The sequence below is a fragment of the Coturnix japonica genome, chromosome 1 (genome assembly GCF_001577835.2).
Source record: "Coturnix japonica isolate 7356 chromosome 1, Coturnix japonica 2.1, whole genome shotgun sequence".
NCBI classification, from domain to species: Eukaryota; Metazoa; Chordata; class Aves; order Galliformes; family Phasianidae; genus Coturnix; species Coturnix japonica.
This window is the reverse complement of record NC_029516.1, coordinates 73765751-73789141: the sequence shown is the minus strand read 5'-3', so window position 1 is coordinate 73789141 and position 23391 is coordinate 73765751. Positions and strand designations below refer to the sequence as shown.

The following is a 23391-nucleotide window of genomic DNA, read 5'->3' as shown; positions in this document are numbered from 1 at the left end:
TTATGGAATCTGCGCACAACATATGGTACATGGAGAAAGGAAGAGCTGTTAAAAGGATGAAAGCTGTTCCACTAGATGTGGTTGTTAGGAGCCATTGGAGTATGTCATTGATGGGAGCAAAATATTTTAGGATATTTGTACTTGATGGCATAAATGTTTTTTTTAGAGAAGTTTTGTAGAAATTATTCTTTGAAAGAGCAAACTGTCCAAGAAATTGCTTCTGTTGTATCTCAGAGCACTGGCAGTGTCAAAGTTTCTGCAAAGATCTACGCAGTGTTTCGCTCCACTGCTGCTCCAAACCCAGGAGAACCCTGTGTGTCTCAAAGCTCTTTTCCTCCCCATCCATAGATTTTGGCCTCATAAATGATACTGACACTCTCTACATTATTTGCCTCCAGTTCTGATGTTCAGTTGGCAATGGGGGCTATCTTGTTTATCCATGGCCAGAAATCTTAAAGTAACCAAGTCAGAAATAATTACTGTTCTTTCTTCTTCCTTCCCCCATTAAGTCTCTTCCTTCCATGGCAACTGCCCAGATTTGTTGGTGGGACTGATTTAAATGCAGGAGACAGATTGGATTGCTGACACGGGCTGTGCTGTAGAGCTATTTACTACATCAGCCATGGAAGGTCATGCATCTCGCCACTCTCCTTAATAAAAACCCAGCTTGGCTCTTCAGCCTAGCTCCATCCATTGAGCTCTTCACACACATCTATAAAACACCCACTCACATGTGTGCTTGTAAACAAGCAAACAAATCATGGCACCTAAAAACTAATTGAACAATTCCTCCTACAGCCTTGGAAGAGAAAAAGGAAAGGAGGATGTTGGTTGCTTCTATTTCAGAAATACTGAAGTGCTGCTGAACTACCATTGTGACAGAAAGATAGATAACCAGGTTGATTGGTCAGAGAAGAAGAGAGAAAGTATGGAGCACAGAGAGACAGAGAGGGAGAAGCTTTGTCACATGGCTTTCTGTCAGCTTGATTAGTGGCTTTTTCGTGAATACCAGTGCAATGGCCTCTGTGGGTCAATCTCATTAGAGATAAAAGTGAAAGAACTGCAGGAATCTGCATTGAGATCTACCTAGAAAGTTTGACAGTGAGGCCTCTCTGCTCAGACTCGGAGGAACAGCAAGGTCAGGACGCAACTGAGAGGAATGTGGCAGTGACAGCAGCTCCTCTGACTGAGTGACGTGTGGCAAACTCTGATCATCTATGCACGAAAATGGTTTGTTCCTAGTGATAAACCAGTGGCCAAGACACCAAAGGAGATGCTAAGCAGACAGCTTTCCAGGTGAGCTGACTAGCCTATAAGTGACTTTCCCCTGCAGGTCCTCAGAGACTTACCACTGTGAAGGTGATTCTGAGAAATAAATCTCTCTCACGATCAGCGTGTGGAGTTTTAAGGTCAGTGGCAGAGCAGCAGAAACCACGTCTAAATAACACTCAAAATAACAAGGATCCCCAGTGTCAGGATATTTGATGTTGTCAGGGAGAAGGAGGAAAGTCTGGAGCTGCTGAGAGCAGCAGAGCTAGTCTCTTGGTCTGTTTCGTGGGGAATATTTTCTATGCAGCAGATTTCCAGGTGGCTATCAGGTATCTCAAGAAAGGGTACAGGGCAGCAGAGGACACAGTTCACATGCCATGTTACACTTCTATTTGCTCTGTGCAACAGCTAGGTTTCTCGCTGTAGTAAGGGGCTTAGTGATGCTGCCCTTCAGGTGCTGAGCAAGCTTGGGTCTTGCTTATGAAGTGCACTCTTATCTTCTCATGCACTGCAGCATGCCAGTGCTATAAGACAGGATCGTGGACACTTGGCATCTATTTCAGAGGGCATGACTGTGTGGTGTGTGTGGGAAGTTTGCAGCGCATCTGCTCCTGCTCTGTCAATTCTGTGGACAGAAAGAGGCTGACATTAACGCTCACTGCATGGATTTTGCAAGCTCTGCGGTGATGTGTGCTTCCTGCAGTAGATTAGAGTCGATTTCTGTCTTGTCAAAAGTGGTTAGACATAGTCCAGTTTTGTCATATGCTTGGGTTTAGATATTTGTGGGTTAGCTGAATGCTGGGCTGATGCTGTTAGAAAACCACTACTTTAGACTTTCCATAGGACTACAGGCTAACAAAGGCCAGACAACTGCCCGGCATGGGTGTTTCACATGCACTGTTTAGTGCTGCTAACAACATACATGTACTATTCACAGGTCTCACTGCCAGGGGCTGGAGATACCACATTCCCATCTCACCTGAGTACAGTTCTTCAAGCTCTGGGCTTTCACACCTTTAAAATAGGATCCAGTGTCTCCTGTTATTTGCCTACACCCATCCACTCCAGTTGCCTGTGATCGCAGTTGGTTCTGGCTCAGCAGTCTTCCTGTTGGGAGCCGTGTGGTTCTGCACTGATAACAGGTTCTCAAAGTGAGATATTGTTAGTTTGAACAGTATCACAAACTATGGAAGGAAAACCTCTCCTCTAGTCTCTACTGGTAATGTGACAAATGTTCTTGCTCATCCAAGCACTCAGTGGAGCCTGTCTTCTATGTGTTTCAGCTCCACAAAGGTATTCCCTTTCCTTTATCTCCAAGGAGGTGTTTTTTAAGCAGCTGATCCTTTTGGTCCAAATTTTTGGCCAAAATCCCCCATGTGGCCTATAAGTAGCATTTTCCCAGGGGTTTTATCAAGTTACTGCATGTTAATGACCAAGAGCTTTGAAGCTGGTTTCCTGATTATTTTTTTTTTTTTTATATTATCTTTTCCTCTTCGGTTTTCCTTTATGACTTTCCTGATGGAGGTAATAGAATTACTGTCAGCCCAGTATCGCCCTGCAAATCTTCCTCTTTTGCTAGTCTTTAGCATCACTGCTGAACTCCAGATCCTTCGCAGTGTTTTCGTTTTGGTATTTGTTTTTGTCATAGCGTAATTTAGTGACTGGAAGTCAGAATGAGGATATGAAACTCACTTTTTCTGAGTTCCCCCAAACCTACTATCAGACTCCCTGTCTTCGAATCACTGACATACAGGAGAACTGCTTGGTGTTGCATCCCCTAATTCTTACCGTTACACTGTCTCCACTGTGTAAAGAAGCTCACAAAGGCAGACATTCATCTAATATTCCCATTAGAACAACCCTGCTAATATAAGTGATTTAAGCGTAGACTTTTGTTGTAGAAATAATAGCTTAAGTGGAGGTGGAACCTCCTCTATACATCTTCCTTTTTTTTTTTTTTTTTTTTTTTCCTTTTGATATCTAGGGCCTACAGTGTGTGATATGTTTGATATGTCACAGGGAATTTTGATGTAACTGCACACTGTAATTTGCTTGCAGCAAGTGTCATTCAGTGTATCATTGAAGTATGTGACAGTGGTAGGAACATGGAAATAATATGTTTTTATGATCTGGCAGAATTTTATTTTTTTATTATTATTTTTTTTTAAATCAAGTTGTTTGAGTTTCATTTGTTGGTGGAGTAATATCATCACAAGAAACACTGCAGAACCAATAGTGCATCCAAAGTGAAAGTGTTTCTTAAAACATCTTCTCCTTTGTAAAAGAAAGTCTTGCCAGAAAAGGCTTCTCTGTGTGAGCACATAGGCAGTTGTATGTTCAAGGACTCCCTTCCTTCCATCCACATCCTCCCACCTCTGCAAGCATTTGAGTAGTTGTAAGTGATGGAGTCTACAAATGAAAATATCTGGTGGAAAGTGTTTATGTGATTCTGGAAATAATGTAGATACTGTAGTTGAATCTGAGAGTGATTTCACTATCTGTGTATGTTTGTGTGTCTGTGTGTATGAAGGAAAGTGAGCGTGAGAGAGATTACATTGTGTTAGGGAAAGGAACAACAGTACCTACTAGAGAGAGATGAGATAAAATCTTGTTTTCAGAGCCTCTGTGTTTCAAAGACTTCATTGTGCACATGTATGTACCTGTGCCTTTGCTAAAAAAGATTTATTTATTTGTATTTAGGAGGTGAGATTACTCTGGATACATGCATTTTGTGAATGCAGTATATTATAGCATGCACACGTCTGCATGTGCATACAAAAGATGCATTTGTTGCAATGCAACAAATTGCAATGCATTTGTTAAAGACAGGAAAGGATGTGTGTCCTAGAAGAAAAACGGCATGTGTCTATTACACAGTATGAAAATGTGTAAGCATAAAATAATGCAGCTTGTATGTATGCATACAAGTTCTTATGCATTTTAGATAATTTTAAAATTCTATTTCAATTTCTTTTTTTTTAATGATAGAAACCTCTGTAGTGGTTTAGAAACATTCCATGCTCTGGCCTTTTTTTCCTCACTTTTTCCACCCAAAGGCTTTTAATAGTTGCTATTAAAATGCTTGCTGAAGATTCAAAATGATACCTAGAGAAATGCAACTTATAAAATTCCCTTCTTAGAAGAGCCAGTTGGAGTAAGTGTGAGGTTCATTGATAAACAACACTTGGAGAGAACAGAAAAATCACAAATTATCACACCTTGTATTTTGTCCTAAGCAGATTTTAATGACACTTTGTTGGATATTTTATGACAAATCCATTCTAAACAGCAAGTTACCAGAAAAACACTCTCCCCTCCAGGAGACATGAACATGTCAGCAGTGATTCAGGAGCTAGAAGTTGGGAAATAAGTACACATTTGTTTTTTTAAAGAATGCATTTCATCCGTTCTCGTTTTGTTTTTTCACAAGTAGTTTGTTCATCTTAATTACCCGCTACAAGCTCCTTATTTATTTGTTTGTTTTTAATTCAGAAAATAATCACCTGAATGGTGTTTTTATCTTCGTTGGGAAAAATTAATGTTTTGGCTATGTTAAAGTATGACTGAGACATGTGATGGAGAAATAAGAAATCCTTTTCATCTGTGAAGAGAGAAAAAAAGACTTCTACTGTCTTCTCCCTGACTCAGACCTCCCCTGCATCTTGACAGCAATGCCCCTGCTTCCCTATTTCTTGCACGTATTTAGCTCTAAGCACCAGAAACTCCTTGTCATTCCAGCTTTAGTGGGATGAGAGGGCCGCTTTGGATCTACCCACATTGTGTTTTGTCTTTGTGGATAAGGGCTGAGTCTACAGGGCAGCCCAACACTGGGGCAGAAAAAGTGGAGACAACATTCTATGCCCTTAACTTTAGTTATTCTACCTCTCATCACCTTATGCAAGAAAAAGGTTGAAGTGGCCACTGACAACTGCTTAAAGTGTTGTAATCTGATCTTGGCTTCATCATTTCAAAGAATCGTAGAGTAGGATCATAGAACATTCTTAATTGGAAGGGACACTCAAGGATCACCACGTCCAATTCCCACCTTCACACAGGAACACCCAAAATTCAAAACCTGTTTCTAAGAGTGATGTTCAAATGCTCCTTGAACACTGGCACTTGGGGCCATGCCCACTGCCCTGGGCAGCCCATTCCATGCCTACCGCCCTTTGGTGCAGGTCCTGTCCCTCACCCCCAGCTGCCCCTCCCCTGATGCAGCTCTATGCCATTGAGCTGGGCTCTCTCACATTCACACAGAGCAGAGCTCAGTGTTGCCCTTCCACTCCCCTTTGAGGAGCTGTAGGCCACCATGAGACCTCCCGTCCATCTTCTCCAGGCTGAACAATCCAAATTGTCTCAGCTGCTGATGTTACTGTATACATTAAAATACTTAATGCAGTGAGCAGTGGAGGACTTACTTCTGCTAATCTGAACATAGCATCTGCATGTAGGCTGGTGTTCTCCACAACAGTGATTCATTGGCCCATCTCTTCCATGTCATGGCAACCTTGGGAGAAGCTGCTGGACTCCAAGTCTATCAATCACTACACAGGTTTGGAGAGGGGTGCTTGACATCCCTCTTCATGCCTGCCTTCTAGGAAGGCAATCTGCCTTAGTAGAGGGCTTATCAGTCCTTCAAAAGTATATGCAAGGGGCAGGTAGAAGTCTGTGGGTGGCATGAAGGGGTATTTTGATATGGCCAGACTGCTGCTTCTCTACATGGCATTGAGTCCAAATCTTACAGATGGGACTCTATTAGTATTAGCTGCCATAAATAACGAATTCCTTGGATATCCAGCTTTGAAAAACTCCTTTAGTTTTAATGGGGATCTCCCAGTTGCCATTCTGTAGGTATTTCAATGCAATAATTAACTTCTGTCTGTAAGTTTGCCTTTTTGGCCTCCAGCCATCTCACTTCAGGCAGCAAATTTGATGACAGTTTTGAGGCGTGAAGAAGGGTGAGACTGCAAGCGGTGAGGTATTGAAGAACTTGAATACAGAGCTCTTTTCATCTATTTCAGCATTAACACAAATGCAAGCAATACTGCTAGCCATGGAGGATAACCATTAAACATCTGTGCCACTTTGTGCTACCGTATGATGAAACCTTTTCTATGTCCCACGCTGAAGTAAGATGATAGGCACACATTTACTCAGTTAATCTTCCCCACGCTCATCCCCCAAGACAGCTAATTGTGGACCATGTAAGTTTCAGTGCTACTGAAATCTGGCTCCGTTACTCTTTGGCAGCACATCTACATGTTGTCTTGATGGCCGTGTCTTTCTGCAGTAACACCCAACAAGTCTTCCTCTTTGTACACACTTATGTGCTTTGCAGTAAACGTAGCTGCTGCTCCTCTTGTGTGCTCCTGTGTTCAAGAGTACTATTAGCTTTCAGCACCTTTTTGTCTTTCTCACCTTATTTGTTACTCTTCTGTACAGCCTGAGCTCCTATAGTCAGGCAGGTGAGTGAAAGCGCTGGTTGTCATTTAAAAAAGGATGCCAATTGGGTTGTGGTTCTTGAGAAAGCCTTTAAATGTAGTGTTAGAGCGTATTAAAAAAGAGAAATAGAAAGAAGGGAAGAAGGAAAGAGAAAGGAAGGAAGGAAGGAAGGAAGGAAGGCAAGGTGAGGAAGAAAGACTGGGGAGGAAGGGAGGGAGGAGGGAGGGAGAGAGGAAGAAGGAAGGAGAAGGAAGGAAGGAAGGAGAAGAAGAGAAGGAAGGAAGGGGAAGCGAGAGGAAGGAAGGAAGGAAGGAAGGAAGGAAGGAAGGAAGGAAGGAAGGAAGGAAGGAGAAGGAAAGGAAGGAAGAAGGAAGGAAGGAAGGAAGGAAGGAAGGAGGAAGGAAGGAAGGAAGGAAGGAAGGAAGGAAGGAAGGAAGGAAGGAAGGAAGGAAGGAAGAAAGAAAGAGAGAAAGAGAGAAAGAGAGAAAGAAAGGAAGAAAAACTTTTCCATGTTTAATTGCTTGATTTCTCAGTTAACTTACTGATTTTTGGAGGAGTACAAAACTGAGGTTCTTGACTGTTAAGTCTGGATTTAGACATGCCTTTTCAGCTGCATACATACAAATACAGATGCATTTGGGTAATAGAGATGCATGTGTACACCCTCTCCTGCCAACTGCATACATCCTCTTCTCACATAAACCTTTGCTCCCATTCTGCCTTTCTTCCACATTTCCCTTCCTGCAGCTTCTGTCCACCACCTTTCCCTGAGTTCTGGAATCTCCACTGTTGCTTGTACTGAGTAACCTTCTCCCCCGCTCTCCCTCCCTCATCTCCTCCTTCACTCCAGGAAAGCTCTTTTTGATTCTCTTTTCACTGATGTCTGGCATTCGTACCTCTGTAGACAGAGAATGGCAGGAAGACAGTGACGTGCGCAGACAGAATAACCAGAGAATTAAAAGGAGTTGGTTGAGAATCTGTAATTAGAAGCCCAATTTCCATTTCCTTCTCAGGCACTTTAAAAATCCCTTTCAGAGGTTTCTTCACTGTCTCAAAACTGAATGTCATTGAGATTTTTTTTTTTCCTTTTTTTTTTTTTTTTTTTTTTTGCATCCTCTTGTTTCCTTGGCAACAAGTTGGTGATGCAGGAGCTAGAAATGTGCTGTGTCTCCGTGGAGATGTTGGCGTGGGTGTGCCATGGTGACATCCACGATGGACTCACAGCTCTACCAGTCCTACCCCACCCTTTGTAATAAGCACAGTAGGCCCAACATCTGAGGTGATGCTTTTATTTTTAGCTTGATAGCTGTTAATCTGCTCTTTTTTTCATTGCATGTATGCCACGACAATGGGTCGTAAGATCCAGATACCTCATTAGTTACATCAGCAAAAAATTGTCTGACTTGAGGGGCTTTTAGGTTCAAATCTTCAGGTTTTAATTCAGCAACTCTGAAACTTATAGTAAACCATACTCCTGTGTTGAAGAGGCACTTGTTTACAATGATTTAAGTCTTTCCCCTTCACTTTGAGAAGAAAGAGTTACCAGTTGTTAATGAACAGGATGTGGATCAGGGTTCCTAAGTTTCATTGTATTCTAAACTGAGTAGTTTCTCTCTTTATTACCTCAAGAGCTGCTCATTTGGAATTCGAAGAAGCTGCTATTTGCCCTTGACCTGGGGCATGAGAGATTCCAAGGCACCTTATCTGTGTGCTCCCATAAGATGTAACGTTCTCTTCCAAAGAGTCTGTTATTCAGATTACTCAGCCTTTGTTTGGATCTGCCTAACAGTAGGCAGGTAGCCTATAGAACTGTTCAGAAAACAATAGCAAACTGTAAAGATATATAGATTAGACCCCTCCAAACACCTCTCTTTTTTTTCTCCTACACACTCAGTATCTTTACAGTATTTGTTTTCACTGTGCATACAGCCTGTTCAGCTGTTGCTCTGTATTCTGCATTCACCAGTGTCTTGGCTATAAGCCAAGACCCAATCTCTCCTTTAGGGTAGCTCTTGATACACACAGTAGCAGAATAAGGGCTGGCCACAGTCTCATCAGATATTCAAAGGTTCTACAGCTATTTTTTTGTTTCCTAGGAGGCTTTATGACATCACACAGAAACTCTGATGTCAACAAGGAACCCTCTGGGTAGGCTTTTGAGAAGTTGCTAAGGATCTTCTTACTGCCAAATGACTGTAACTTCATCCCAATGGGATTTGCAATAGAGCTCATCCATGCAGCAGTAAAGCCAAGTATCAAATTCTTCTTGCCAGAAAGACCAATTAAAGGATTAAATGTGAAAAGCTGAAACCTACAACATCCATGGTGACAGGGTTTTCTTTTCTTTTTTAGACTGTAATCATCTTTGTAGCATATTGTTCTGGGATCAGCACCTTTGGGGATACATTAGTACGGCGATTGACGGAAAGAAGCTGAAGAGGGAAACCAAAGTGAACCCAGCCAAGGCAAGATAAGCTTCTCTCGCAGCCATGCTGGCAGATTTCTTTTGCCTTCTTTATGACACTCCTTCAGCAGTTGAGGCACAGACTGAGATTATTCAGCTCCAAAATGGTAAGGTGCTTGTTTAAAAGGTGTTTTATTATGTGAAGCGAGAGGAAACTCAAGGAACAATCAGACACCAGAGGCATGTTAAGATGTGTCATTGACACATTATGTCAATGAACAGGAGTAAATTCAGGCTCTGTTTTAGGGACGTTATGTTCCAAAGCAAGCACATAAATCTGACTCAAATGCCTTACTTATTGAATCTGAACCCAGAGTTTATTCCTGACTATTACTGAAATACAGGTCCAACTTTTCTTTTTATTCGGATTTGTATTAAAACATGAAAAAAGCTGACACATCTACCTAACTGCTGCAGTTTGTTTGGTGTTGTACCTGACGCTGTCTAAAGGATGCCTCTTGCTGCAAGGAACTAGGACCCTATAGGTATGATAGGATGCAGAACATCATTCAAGAACTTTGGTTGGGAAAAAAGCTGTATGCTCACTGGAAGTAGTAGCATAGCAGTATCCTAGCTTAAAAAACATTATGTAATGAACATAAAAGTTGGTATTAACAGTAAAGACAGGAGCAACTAAGGAACCTAGGGAACTAGGGAGAGTTGGACTTGATGTTTTCTTGAGGTCCCTTCCAATCCATGCAATTCTATGATTCAGTGACATTAGAGGGAATGTATCTAAAATCATGTGTCTAAACTAAACAGAGGAAGATGTGGGGTGAGACAGGGGGATCATCCTCAACAACTACGGCATAACTGTGGGATTATTATTTTTTTTTCAGTTACATCCTTTTAACAAAGTATTTAATCTCTGCAGAAAGTTTTAATCTAAACAGTGCCATGTTTTTTGCGTGTGTATGTGGTTTTTTTTCCTTAGTCTACAAATCATTACTGATTTTGTAGGAAGACTCAAAATTCTCCCTAAAAAAAACACAACCGCTTCTTTCTGCTGTTCCTTCTCATCTCAGATGACGTCCAGAACTGTGGAACTGTGGTAACTTACCAGGAGTATTGCATTGCAAGGAACATCTTGCTGGCTGAAGTTCCTCCCCATTTTGTACAGACAGATCAGTTTTCCTCATGCACAAGAGCAATAGTTTTCTCCATGATACTTGAAAAGTGAGTACAACATAAACTAAAGTTCAGATTCTTCTAGCTCCTTCCTTTGCTGACTGCCTTTTGCATTTGTTAGCACCCTTTTGTGGAATGTGCCATACACACAGAATACACAAGAGTTCTCACCCTATCTTTTGCCCCCAGGAGATTAGACTGGCACACACAAAGTACATGATTGCTTTTGACTTCACTTCCCTGCCTGTCCTTCTTCCTGACTGAGATTCAGCAGCTTCTGCAATACAACAAGTTCCTGTCAGCTGTTAGGGCACTAAAATAAACCTTTATCTTGTCTTCACAGCCCTGAGTGACGGGGCTGGCAATAGGTGAACCACAGCCAGGCAGCCATTTCTGCCATATGCTCTTTCAACCTCACTGCATGCTAACACAGCAATCTGTAGCCTGGCAAATCTGCTGTTTTTCCTTGCAAGACCTCCAAAAGGCAGCAACTCTGGTTCCTATCATTTCCTATGGCAGTATCTTGTTATGCTGGGTTATAACATTTCTTTTGCCTTCTTTTTCCAATATTCAGCACGAGTCAGAGCCAGAATGCTAGTCCAATGCTAGAGAATGAAAATCCTGCTAATTCTCTTAAATTAGAATTGGCTGCAAAAATGGCCTTGGGGCACACATCGTAAATTGAGTTGAAACCATGCAGTCAGAGGGGGAAAAAATTGTCTTTCTTTAGGGAGAGAAGACATTACATATTCACACTTCAAGCAAGCATATCATTGGCAACTAATCCTTCTTATACCACAATGCTAATTTCAACATAGCATTTATATGGCACGGTTTGCTTGGGAGGGCATGGATGAATCAGTTAGTTGCCCTTTATAATAAGCCCTACACAACTGCTTCCTGTGTTGCTCTTTTCTACAGCCTCGACTTCTAATCATCGCTGTGCCACTTGCTTCTTATTCAAAGGGCAACTGTTGAATAACCATGCAGCAAAGTTACAGAGCAGGGGCAATAAGTAAGGGAAGCACAAACACACAGTACAGTTCAAACTACTACTTTTCTATGGTCTTGATACAAGGACACGTGGATTCTGCTGAATGTCAGTGCTGATGCTTGATGAGGAATGATAAGCCTATAATTTACTTGCATGGCTGTGCAACTTCTTCCTGCTGAATGGGAGAGCCTAGAAAATCGTTGTTATTCCTAATATTGCTGCAGCTCAAAACGGTCCTTTGCACCACGGGCATCACAAACGCCATTGGTTAAATGAACCGTACAACACAACATTTGCTTTAATATTGCTGCCCAGTAACAGTTGAGAAGTCCAGAAATTGCAGAAGAAATATGTTTTCAGCCAGCTGATGTAGAAATGGCTTCTGATGAGTCTGAAATGCTGTAGTGATTTGGAAACCTACCAGTGGAGCAAATTATATCAGAATTGCACTACATTAGCAAAGACACGTACCCAAAATGCTGGCATTCTACATTGTCAGAATGAAAGGAGGTGGTTTTGCTTTACCTGGAGCTTTGCTTAAGTTTGTTAGCTCATTACCTTTCAAAGAACTGAAGCATTGGTGAAAGAACCAAAACTGGAAGAAATGCAAAGGGCAGTTGAGCACCGGGGTCAGAATAAAGCAACAGATTCTGTTAGGCTCCAGACTGGGTGATGGAGAACAGAAAGATGTGTTCTCAAAGTCAAGGATGAGATCGATAGGTTGTATTCAATGGGATGTTGCAAAGAAATTTTATAAAAAATGAGAGTGAGTGGTTCTGCATCCACATTTGGAAAAGGCAGGCAAACTAATGTTTATCAAAGTTTTTTTGTCAGTCTGCAGAATCCTACCTTTGATCCTTCTATGGATTTAATCCCTTGGAAGAAGGAATAAGTATTTGAGAAGTAATTCACAGCAGATCCAGCAAATCAAAAGAAATTGAAAAGACATGAGATAATGACTAGCACAATCGCATAGATTTTACAAAAATACATGATTGCACTGGATGTAAATAAATAGTTTAAAAACCTCAATAAAGTTATTAAGGTAGAACAATTTTGGATTTTGTGGTTCAAAAAGTGGTGACTACAGAGTAGAATCTGTTCCACTTAGTGACACTGCAGGAGAGGGCAGAAAGGTTTACCATCTCTTATGGTTTTTAATAATATATTTGCAAAAACTGCTGTGAAATTCTCAGAATTAGGTGAAATTACATGTCCCGCACTAATTTCTTTGATATGTAGATGACTTTAATGTTGTGAGACAGGCAGGAAGTCTCATACAATCTGTTGCATGAGTTAAAGGAAGTGACAGGAAAGATAGGATTTGAAATCAGTTGTAAGATCAACACAGATAAAACAAATGCTTCCTAAATTTTTTACATGTTGAGGAATAGAGTTGTAGTCCAGTGCTGAGTATGTCTTACGTTTTCAAAGTACAAAATCATCCTCTAGTTTTTTGGGGGGAAGTGAGACCAGTGTGCTTACATGAATCGGTGTAGATTTCCCTTAGATTTCCTGGGAAATAGCAAGACAAATTTCAGGTCAGTGAGGTTGAACTGTGTGTGAGGAAGACCTAATAGGAGACTGCAGGAGTTTGATGAGATGGTAAAAAGGTAGATTCAGCACAGTCCTAATATTTTTAGTAGTCAAAGTATGATGAAGATTAAATGAGACAGTAGCTAAACAACCCTTGGGAGACCATTTGATTTCTTGGATGAATAAACATAGAAGGTGGCAGTACTTGCCAAAGGTCTAAGAATTAATAACCTTTGCTGGCTTTCAGGCAACAGTGCTAAATGAGCAATGTCTTTCAGCAACTTCCCTTTCTCTATTGGGTTCAGCCTTGGTTTATTAATTCCCTGTCGCTGAAGGAAGGTTGGAAGACCTAGAGGGCATCACAGTGCCTCAAACCGTGTCTCAGTAACTGCTGGAGTTTAATACAAGACTGAAAATGACCATGCTGCACTCTGTTCAGTGTTAGTGGCTAACAGTTAAACTGGAGTGTGTTGTTTAATGGAGATTACCTGACAATGTAGCATATTTTCCTTTTTTTCTTGGTGTTGCCTGTGGTGTTTCATTTTCTCTGATCATTTCTTTTTTTAGCCTTTATCTTTAAGAAGGGGTTAGTAACAATTAAAGTTTCTGACTGAACTCAGGATTGTTTTTGAATGGAAGGCCATTCAAGTCTTAACTTTATGCTGTCACTAACTTTGAGAAAGCAGGACATATAAAGTTGGCTTTTTCAATGTTACACTTATTTCCAGTTTAGAAAGTACCAAGGAAGCAGCATGCAAAAAGCTATGCTGAGAAAACACAGATTCCTGACTTGTAGAGAACTCTAAAATTGAGGAAGCTCAGAATTACAGTTCCTGAAGCAGCTGACATTGTATTCCCTTGTATCTTTCCTTAACAATAGAACCTTTCAATATATGATCATATGATACAGATAAGATTTTCAAACTCTCTGTCATTTACTACAGAACATTGTTCATACCTGGGCTTAGCTTTCATAACAAACAGAGAATGAACCTTTTCCTCCTCTCTGCTGAATAAATTAGGGTAGAATTACCTCTCATACTTTACAGCACACAGTAATAAAATAAAATTTAACTTTTCCCTGCTGAGATGAACACACATGAGAAGATCATCAGGATCAGCACACCTGTCTTCTCTGATGTAGGTGGTAGATGAATTCTTTTCTCCTCCTTTCTCCCTCAAGCTGAAGGAGACCTTTCCACCTCCATTGAGTACTGCATTTTCTGTGCTATTTTGTTCCATAAAAATCCCTGTTCACTTGGATGCAGGTCCTTGTCATCTCACTTGCTCCTTCTCATTGCCTTTTTCAGGCTAGTATTTTCCACCCTCTGGCCTCAGCCCATGTCTCATTGTGTCTCACCTACTGGATAGAGAGGACTGGCAGCTGTGGATGGCAACTACTCCAGGAGATTGGGAAAGCCTGGGTGAACTGTGAATGCGCACTGTAGGGAAAATAATAGGATGAAGCAGGAATGAAGCAGGACTAAGTCCTCTAGTGTGTCACAGCACTAGGCACATGCTATGCCACTAATGTTGTATAACACAGTTCTGTCAAGTAGTGAGGAGGACTGTATGGCAGCCTGGGAGATTAAGCTGCCTCACCCTAGAATGCTTCTCTTTCTCCTTGCCACCAGAATCACTTGTGGAAGGAGCTAATCCCCCGGATTTACACAGTAAGAAAATTCACTGTTATGCTTGGAGCTGCTTCTAAATCTTCAGTAAGACAGGCTCCAGAAACATGGCTCTGTGTCCGGTGGAGCTGAGCTAAAACAGGGCCTTTCCCTGCAACACAGTTTCCATCCACAGGGCAGCAGGTTTGGATTCCTGCCTGCACAGTCCTGGACTCTTAATAAAATTCCATCTGTGTTTCCTGCCCTCCGGGGTGAATTCCTTTGGCTAACAGTGGGATTCTGGAAAGCAAACAATAATTGCTATACCAGGACACTACTGTGAGGGCTGTGCATGGTGTACCTCTGTCAGTGTAAGATAAATCTTTTTTAATGCACACACATGCCAAGGCAGAGCTCTGATGCCATTGGAGTGAGGTGATGAGGAAGCTGAGCTGTGGGATTCTTAACTGGGAATTTCCGTTCCCTAATACTGATGATTTTATAGACCAAACTGAGCACTTTTATCCTATAAGAGTGTCACAATCCACTGAGCACAGTGTCACAGTTCCTACGTGCAATTCATATAGGTCTGATGCTGGATTTCATAAAAATCACTTGGTGGTCCATCTCTGGCTTCAAGCAGGACTCTACTTTTTGGGAACTCTTAACACATCAGGATATGATAAGGCCCAACTACACACCAGTTGGCTGACCAAGCCCTGCACTCAGCGTTTTGGATAAGGGACTCTTCTAAATTAATTGAATGCAGTGAGGTTTGTGCTGTGGAGCTCACTGCAAGGGAACAAACCCTCTGCATGTGCCATGCCTGCTGGACAAATTGAGGGATATGGACTTTCCTCTTTCTATATCTTGTGTTCAACCTGAATGAAGTCAAGACGAAGAGAGCTGCTTTTTAGGGTCTTAAGGTGGATGTTAAAAATGCTTCAGCCTTTATTTCCAAAAGAGCTTGCAGTGATTCTACCCATGTGGATGTTTACAGTCTTCCTGGCTATTTAATTCCTGATAGATTTCTGCTGTTTTACTATCTCCTTGTATAGCTCTGGATAGGTGAAAATATCAGTTCAGTCCAGTACCTCACACTACAAACACTTTTTTTAAAACCCTCTCTGTGGTTTGTGGAGCCTGCTGCTATGATCCTGGTCAATACATGGCCTGGTCATCACATGTCTGTGACTGAAGCATGGCCACAGTTATTCACTAAAATATTCTTAATCCTAAAGGTCTGAAAGTTAAGTAAAATCTGATCTATTGGATGCAGCTCCCACATGCAGCACTGCAGCGTTAAGGGAATGGCAGTGTATCAATGAAGAAGTCAAGAAGGGAGTGAAACAACACTGGGATATAATCCTCTACTTTGCTTGCACTATGAAGTTAGAGCAGGACTCACATCTCAGTGCATGCCTCTGTCTCAGTCCCATCACACCCAGAAGCAGGGAGCATCACAGATATCCCTTGCATGACACTGTAAGGTGACCAGCCTGGATGCTGTCAGCAACTTAGCCATGACATTACAGGACTGGGCTATAACAGATACAGAGAAGGCTGAGGTACTCAACGAGTTCTTTGCCTCAGTCTTCACTGGCAGCCAGGATTCTCACATCCCTGAACCTCACATCCCTGAACCTGAATCTCTAGGTGGGAACTGGGGGAGCAAACTCCCTCACACTATAATGCACATGAGAGATGAACAGGGGATATGAGACACCCAGCATGGCTTCATCAAAGGAAGGTCATGACTTAGAGTCTGGTACAGTCTGGTAGCCTTCTATGATGGAGTGACAGCATCACTGGACAAAGGGAAGGCAACTGATGCCATCTACCTGGATTTCTGCAAGGCCTTTGACATGGTCCCCCACCACATCCTTTTATCTATATTAGAGAGAGATGAATTTGAAGGATGGATGATTCAGTGAGTAAGGAATTGGTTGGAAGGTTGCAGCCAGAGGGTTGCGATCTATGTTGCTCTATGTTCAGGTGGAGACTGGTTATGAGCGGTATCCTCCAGGGGTCTATCTTGGGGCTGGTACTCTTTAACATCTTAATAAATGACACAGACGATGGGATTGAGCTCATTTTTAAGTTTGCTGATGACAGCAAGCTAAGTGGTGTGGTTGATATAGCAGAAGGAAGGGATGCCATCCAGAGGGACGTTAATAAACACACAAAAGATGGGCTCTTGTAAACCTATTGAGGTTCAGCAAAGCAAAGTGCAAGGTTTTGCACTTGGGTTGAGGTGATCCCAAATATGTATACAAACTTGGAGAAGAATTTGTTGAGAGTAGCCCTGCTGAGAAGGACATAGAGGCTATTGTTGATGAAAAATGTAACATAGATCAGCATTATGTACTTGCAGCCCAGAATGCCAGTGTCATCCTGGGTTCAATCAGAAGAGAGGTGGCCAGCAGGGTGAGGGAGGTGGTTATTCTCCCTCTACTCTGCCCTCATGAGCTCCCAGCTGGAATACTGCATCCAAGTCTGGGGCTCTGAACAGAGGAAAGATGCGGAGCTTTTGGAGAGGGTCCAGAGCAGGACCATGAAAGCAATCCAAGGGCTGGAGCACTTCCTTTACGAAGATAGGCTGAAGGAACTGGGCTTCTTCATCATGAAAAAGTGAAGGCTGTGAGGAGACCTCATTGCAGCCTTCCACTATTTCAAGAGAGTTTATAACCACGAGGGAAATCAAATTTTTACGCAGGTAGATAGTGATAGGGCAAGGGAGAATGGTTTTAAACTAAAGGAGGGAAGATTTAGATTCATTTGCTGAGTCTGTGGTACAGCAGAAGGGACTGCTGTGTGGACCCAACAGGAAGACTGAAAGGTCCCTGGAGAAGAAAGAAATGGCCTCCTGTGTCATTCTGCCACATATTTGGTTTGGCTTGTAAAGTATCATGTTCTCCAATGGCAGACTGTAACTACAGAGAGAATAATAGAGGATAGGCTGACTGCTCTCCATGACGACATTTTACTTGTTGACAGATAAACAGATGAGATTTCATTTTATTGAAGAGTTATGATATTCAACATTAAGCTGCTCTGGTATTTAACTTTTGTGTTTGCATTTATTATTAGGTTTTTTTATGATTCTCAAGCTCAGCAATAATTAATAATGACCTGGCAGTTGTGAGGACCATTCTTTGTGCACGTTAAAATCTTTCTACTCTTGGTTCCATCCAGATATTGAATAAGCCACACAAGTTACAGAAAACACATTTTTTTTCCCTAATAATAAAAAAAAAGGACATTTTCGAGGCTATTTCATATTATGTTTCCAATTGTAAAGTGTTTTCAGTACTGTGAACCAGCTGTGCAGGTATGGGAAGAAAAGTGGAATTCACTGGGAATAAATGCAGAACACCTGTGAGTTGGCAGCAGTTACTAATGTCACCTACATTCACAGTTGCAGAGGATGAGCTACCAAGCAGTTGTTAAAGACAATGAATGAAACAGAGCATTCCTGGACTGGCATTTTTGGAAGCATTCCAGATCAGGGTTTTAAAGCCATTTATTTCAACTTGATGAACATGGACAGTCTTGTCAAAATAAAATAGGCTCTCCTTTTTTAACTTTTAAACTCAGGATTAACTGGAACCTAAGGTAGCATAAGTAATCCTTATACTGGAAACCACACTCCCCCAGGGAGATTCCTGAATGTATCTAAATCAGGCTAAAAAAGGAGTTTGCTGGTAGTGTTACGCTATACTATTTTGTGTCAATAGACTTCAGATGACTGAAAGTGAGGCCAATAGAGACCAGAGTCGGATAGCTCCTGAGGACACTAAAAATGTAAATGGGCCAACAGAGGGATTTTCAGGAATGCCTATTCAAATGAGGATCCTAAAAAATCTTTGTAAAATTGGCTTTTTTCCCTTCAGCATGAAATTTGGCTAACAAAAGGCAAGGCTACCACTATATGTGGAACATATGAATAAAGAGAAAATCCAATCTATCTCGCAATGAAAGCAAGTCGTTCACTTCAGTTCTGTTTATACTGAAGCTTTAAATATCCTTGGTAACAGGACTTTCACAGTGCTTCTCTTGAAAAGACGCCTCTTCAGCTTAGCTTGCTTACCACTAGGCTGGCTCCTATGGGCAAATTGTCTTTCTTTAACTTGCTTTTATTTAACTTCGTCTGGCCAGGGGATCAGCCTGATGATAGTCGCAGAAACTGGTTCAAACCAGGTGATTCTTTGAATCAAAACGGAAGATGATCTGTTACTATAGCACCTACATTTGCAGCTGAAGATCGTTCTTTGAGCCAGTATGGACCATCCGCTATTGGGGTAACTTCAGGCACTGATCAACCTTGCAAGAAAAGTCAACAGGGAAACAGCACTGGTTTGTATTTCTCAGTTCCCTTCACCCTATGTTGCAACAACCACCAATATGTGCCATTACTTTGAAATTATCTGGAGTCTTTTAAACTGAAAACATGGCTTTGAATTAAAGAATTAATAATTATTTTACATTTACCAAGCCTTCCTTCACAGAGGAGGGACATGCAGCACGCACCAAACAGTAGGCTATATATCACTCCCAATGATTCCTTTCCCTTCTTGAGGCTTACAGCTTTTGAAAATACCATGCTTCTCCACCTCCTCAGGTGTCACTTAGTTGAATCTCACAGATGAAGCATTTAAATTCTATACCCATTGTTCACACCTTCCAGCCATCCCTCTTTCCCAGTTCCCTGTTCATGTTGTTCTCTGGAACTGCTCTTCTTTTTACTTGTGTAGGCTCAAAAGCCAAGGTCAAAAGAGCTTTCCAGGGCATGTATGCACTGCATAGTGCAGTGTTATCCAGAAACTCTGAAGTAGTGGGGAACGAGACAGGCAGCACAGTGGAGAGACAAAAGCGTCATTTGCATGAAAGCATCCTATCTTGACTTAGTGACACTGAGAAATGGAGATTCACCTCTCCTTCTTTTCTTGAGTTTTGATTCTGATATTTAATAATACCTTGGCTAAAGTGTGTGTATTTATCTTCATACTCAGATTCCTCATTCTCTTCAGCTTCTCTTTAAGTTCTATAGACTCACCCTTCTTTTTCCTTCTATGTGGCAATCAGATAACTTACCCTACAAGTTGAAGTGATGACATAGCCAAAATGGCTGTTGCTAACACAGAGAGCAGAGCTCAGCACTGCCCCTCCGTCACCATGATACTTCCCCTTAGCCTCCTCACATACAATTATCAAACACATAATCATCAAACGTATCATTGTCAAAATCACGCAACTGGGTAAAGAATGTAAGGCACCACTTTTAAAAGTACTTTAGGGGTCCTGATTTTTAAAGGTGTCCTGAACTAAAATAGCTGGTAACTCAGGTTTCAGTATCTGGCTCTTCTACATGAGAAGATTAAATTAGAGGGAACTCAAATGGGACTCTACAGTGGGCTGGCTGACCACCACTAACTCCACATGCATAGCAAAGCCATTAAAAACTTTGGACTTTGTGACAGAAGTGGTTTGCAGTGGGTGAGTGGTGAGTGCCCATGGGGCTGGATGTGAAGCAAAGATCTGTCTTTGGCTCTGGCTTCAGGGGGTGAGCAGCAACCCCAGATGAATGCAGGACATTGGATTCACTTTCACTGGCTGTACTCACGCAGTCATTCAGCTGCCAGCCTGCTCCATGTCTGAGTGGGTGTCTGGGAAAAGTGGGGGCCAGGCAGGCTTTCCTCACCAGGGCTCCCTACAGCAGGGAGGTTCCCTAAAAAGGCCTTTTCAGTGGGAAGAACATGAGCTTCTAAAACACTTCTGAAGTGTGATTCATCTGACCTAGTTTAGGCTCCTGCTATAGGATGATCTGAAACACATCCTACAAGTTCCCATTCCTCTTCATTGTCTCCAAAGTGAGTCCAGGGTTATATACTCAGAGACATGCATGCTTGAACAGGATGAGCTCTATATCCCAAGGGCACGTGTTGTGTGGGGTAGCAAACAGATCTGATCTCACGACACGTTAATTTTGTTGTGAAGATGAGCCCCAGCAACACCTGAAGCTGGGGCAGGGGCTCACAGGCCCCATAGGCATATTCCAAAATGCCATAGCCTTGCTTCTCTTTGCCTAGTTTCTCATTGCCATGATTTGCCAGCAATGGTTTATGCCACCAACATCCTTTCCTCTGATCTGATGCCAGTTGTTTTCTGCAGATCCACTTTTCACTTGTCTTCTTTAATGATTTCATGGTTTGCCTTCTTTCCCTCTGCACACGTCTTCTGAAGATGAATCTAATTTTTGCTATTTAATCCTTTGGTCTACTTTGCTGTCAGCTGGTGCTCACAACTCTTCCCAGTTTAGTATCTTCTCTGCATCTCATTACTGTGCCATTTTTTCCCTATTCTAGACCATAAATCCAGGAGTAATATTTATACCTGTTTAACTCTAAAAGGCACTTCCCTTAAACTACACACAGATGTAGCTAGATAGATTCTCTTTGTAATGCTGTTTACTTTGCTTAAAAAAATATGGGGTGCTGGGAATTGCAATGATGTCATAGCAACTGAATATGATTATGCAGGAGTCTGCGCTGAGGGGTATTCCAGAAACTGTATCTATGTCTGTATTTATTTGTGTGTGTGTGAATGCTTGCATTCATAATCTATTTAGTTATATTTACACTTACTAATAACCCAGGCCTTTCTTTCTTCTCTTTTGTGAGCAGTTTCACGTTGCAGTAAATTAGGAGTAACTCGATGGCGTAGCTGAGAAGTTGATGTAGTGACATTAGTACTATGAAAGAGAACAGCATTGCACTGCGCCTCCAAGACACAGTAAATAAAATAAGATAAATTTGAATTTTGGTAGATGAAATCCTGAAAATCCAGCAGTCTTTTTATGTTTTTTTCACATGCTCAACATTCTCCCGCTTTGCTTTAAACATTGTCTGGAATATTTTTTCACAATGACAGATATAGCCACCCTGCTCATATATATCCCTAGAAAACACCATGCTAAAACTTTCAAGACGTGTGCTTAGAGGTGTGTGTGTGCATTAATGCTCACTCCAGCTCGCTCATTGCCATCATCTCCCATGCATGCAGACCCATACATTTTTGCCCCCACACGTGCATAGGGATGGTTGTGTGTGAACGTGCACATCATCTCCCTTACCACAGTTTACAGAAATTTGCTGGCTGCGATCAATGGATATAGAAATCACTTAGGCGGGGAAATTAACATAGAACTATAAGAGAAGGGAGACGGATGTCTTCTGTAGTGCTATTTAAACAAAAAATAATAATAAATCTGTTGCAGGGGTATCATTTTCCGTGCCTACGCAAAGTCTATAGGATGGTCATAAGGGACAAGAGAGAAAGCTGTCCCGTTGTGTGCAGCAGGACATTGCCACGGGGGGTTATGCCTACACGTATGGAGATGGCAGCGTGTGCATGTATGTTTGCGGGTGTGCAGGGGAGGGGGAGGGGGGCTTCTAACAGCCATTTTAACATATTTTCCGACTCCCGTTTAGCTGACAGCTCCCACCTACGGCACGTCACCTGTGCATGAAGCACACTGCATGTGGCAGCAAGAACCCCGCTCCCTCGTCTCCCCTCCGTGCCCACCCAGTGCTCCTCCACGTATAAATCCCACTCCCGACCGCGGCCGGGGGCTCGGGTGGGAGCGGGGCTGGGGGCTCCCGCCGCGTCCCCTCTCCCCAGTAGTCTCTGTACAGTGGAAAAGGCGTCGGGTAATTGGGTCCAGATTGGAGATGTTAATTATTCATGAGGCTGGCCAAGGGACCTGGGGGGGGGGGGGTGTGGGGCTGGGCGTGGGGTGGGCCGGGGAGGGGACGAGTCGGGGAGAGCCGGGGAACAATTCTGGGCAGGGTATAGGGAGAGGCGGCTGGTGCATGTGCGACGAGCGGTGGCTGTGGACCTTCCAGTCACTGCTCGCTGCCCTGGTGTGTGTGCGTGTGTGCGTGTGTGCGTGTGCGAGAGAGGAGAGAGAGGGAGGGAGGGAGGGAGGGAGCGGAGAGGGTGGGGGGAGAGATAAGAGAGAGAAGAGGAAAAGGAGAGAGGAGAAGGAAGGAAGAAGAAGGAAGGAAGGGGACAATACGATCATGCTGTGCTGTATGAGAAGAACAAAACAGGTAGAACTGCAGATTTTTATATTTCTTTTCTGCTAAGAAATCTCCCAGGCTCTTGGTCGCCCGTGGGGTGTGTGTCTGCCCGCATGTGTGAGGGGCTTGGGTAGGGGCTGGGGCAAGGGGGAGGACATTTTAGCATCTTGCGACTGAAGGCTCTTTTCACACCCTTCAGCGTGACTGCTTTGCTTTTCCGGGGCTGCTGATGTGGGGAGGGGGGTGGCCTGTGTCCACATTTGGGGAGCTACCAGCGTCTCCCCGCTACTATTAGTATTATTATTTTTTGCTTTAATTGTGATCTGATGCATTGCCTGCGATTTTATCTCGGTGGTTCTGAGGGTGTGGATGTGGGGTGGGGGGGTGGGGTGGGGGGGAGGCTGGCAGGAAGCGTGATGAGATCTGGCTCTACCTTGGAGATAAAGGAAGCGATTCTTCATCATATGCCAAGAAAAGAAAGGATGCCCGGTGAGCCTTGATCCCTGGTCAGAGTGCTTTCTATTGCTCCTGGCTCTGATGAATGGGAGATGCTTTACGGGCATGTGCTGTGAGGTGGCTCGGAGGACAGGTGCATTCATTTATTAATTTTTTTGTCTTACAACAATCCGAGCAGGAATTAACTTGAAGCTTTTTTTTTTTTTTTTTTTTCCCCCCTCCAACCTTTGGTATAATGAAAAGTGTAATTAATTAATAACAAAAGCATTGGCCAGGAGTGGGGAGAGGCACCCTCTTTGCCGTATCCTTCATAGTACAACCAGTTAGACAACTGTGCACCAGCTGGTGAGGAGACAGAGGACCACGCCTCTGCCGGCTCCGAACTCGGGTGGCATGAGAGAGGCTCATGGT

General features: G+C 42.6%; 1 protein-coding gene and 1 long non-coding RNA gene across 5 annotated transcripts in view; both read left to right on the top strand.

Annotated features, from left to right (window-relative positions):
• The first annotated feature begins 8865 nt into the window (after window positions 1-8865).
• On the top strand, window positions 8866-21234 carry LOC116654056. Of its 3 annotated transcripts, none has more exons than XR_004308921.1 (4): window positions 8866-8963; window positions 9064-9282; window positions 10201-10351; window positions 21127-21234. It is a non-coding gene; the product is annotated as an uncharacterized LOC116654056 (long non-coding RNA). The 3 variants fall into 3 exon arrangements; XR_004308919.1 differs by having other exon boundaries at window positions 9044-9282; XR_004308920.1 differs by lacking the exon at window positions 21127-21234 and having other exon boundaries at window positions 9044-9282; window positions 10201-10645.
• Window positions 21235-22269: 1035 nt separating this feature from the next.
• The window catches only part of GAP43 (growth associated protein 43), a 54074-nt gene continuing 52952 nt past the window's right edge, over window positions 22270-23391 (top strand). The window contains exon 1 of one of the 2 annotated variants that reach the window (XM_015875976.2): window positions 22270-22554. Coding sequence is in view for 1 of the 2 variants with exons in the window: in XM_015875967.2 (XP_015731453.2) it covers window positions 22525-22554 (30 nt within the window). In the remaining variant the exon portion in view is untranslated. The remainder of the gene's footprint in view (window positions 22555-23391) is intronic. The other variant, XM_015875967.2, reaches the window with a different exon arrangement.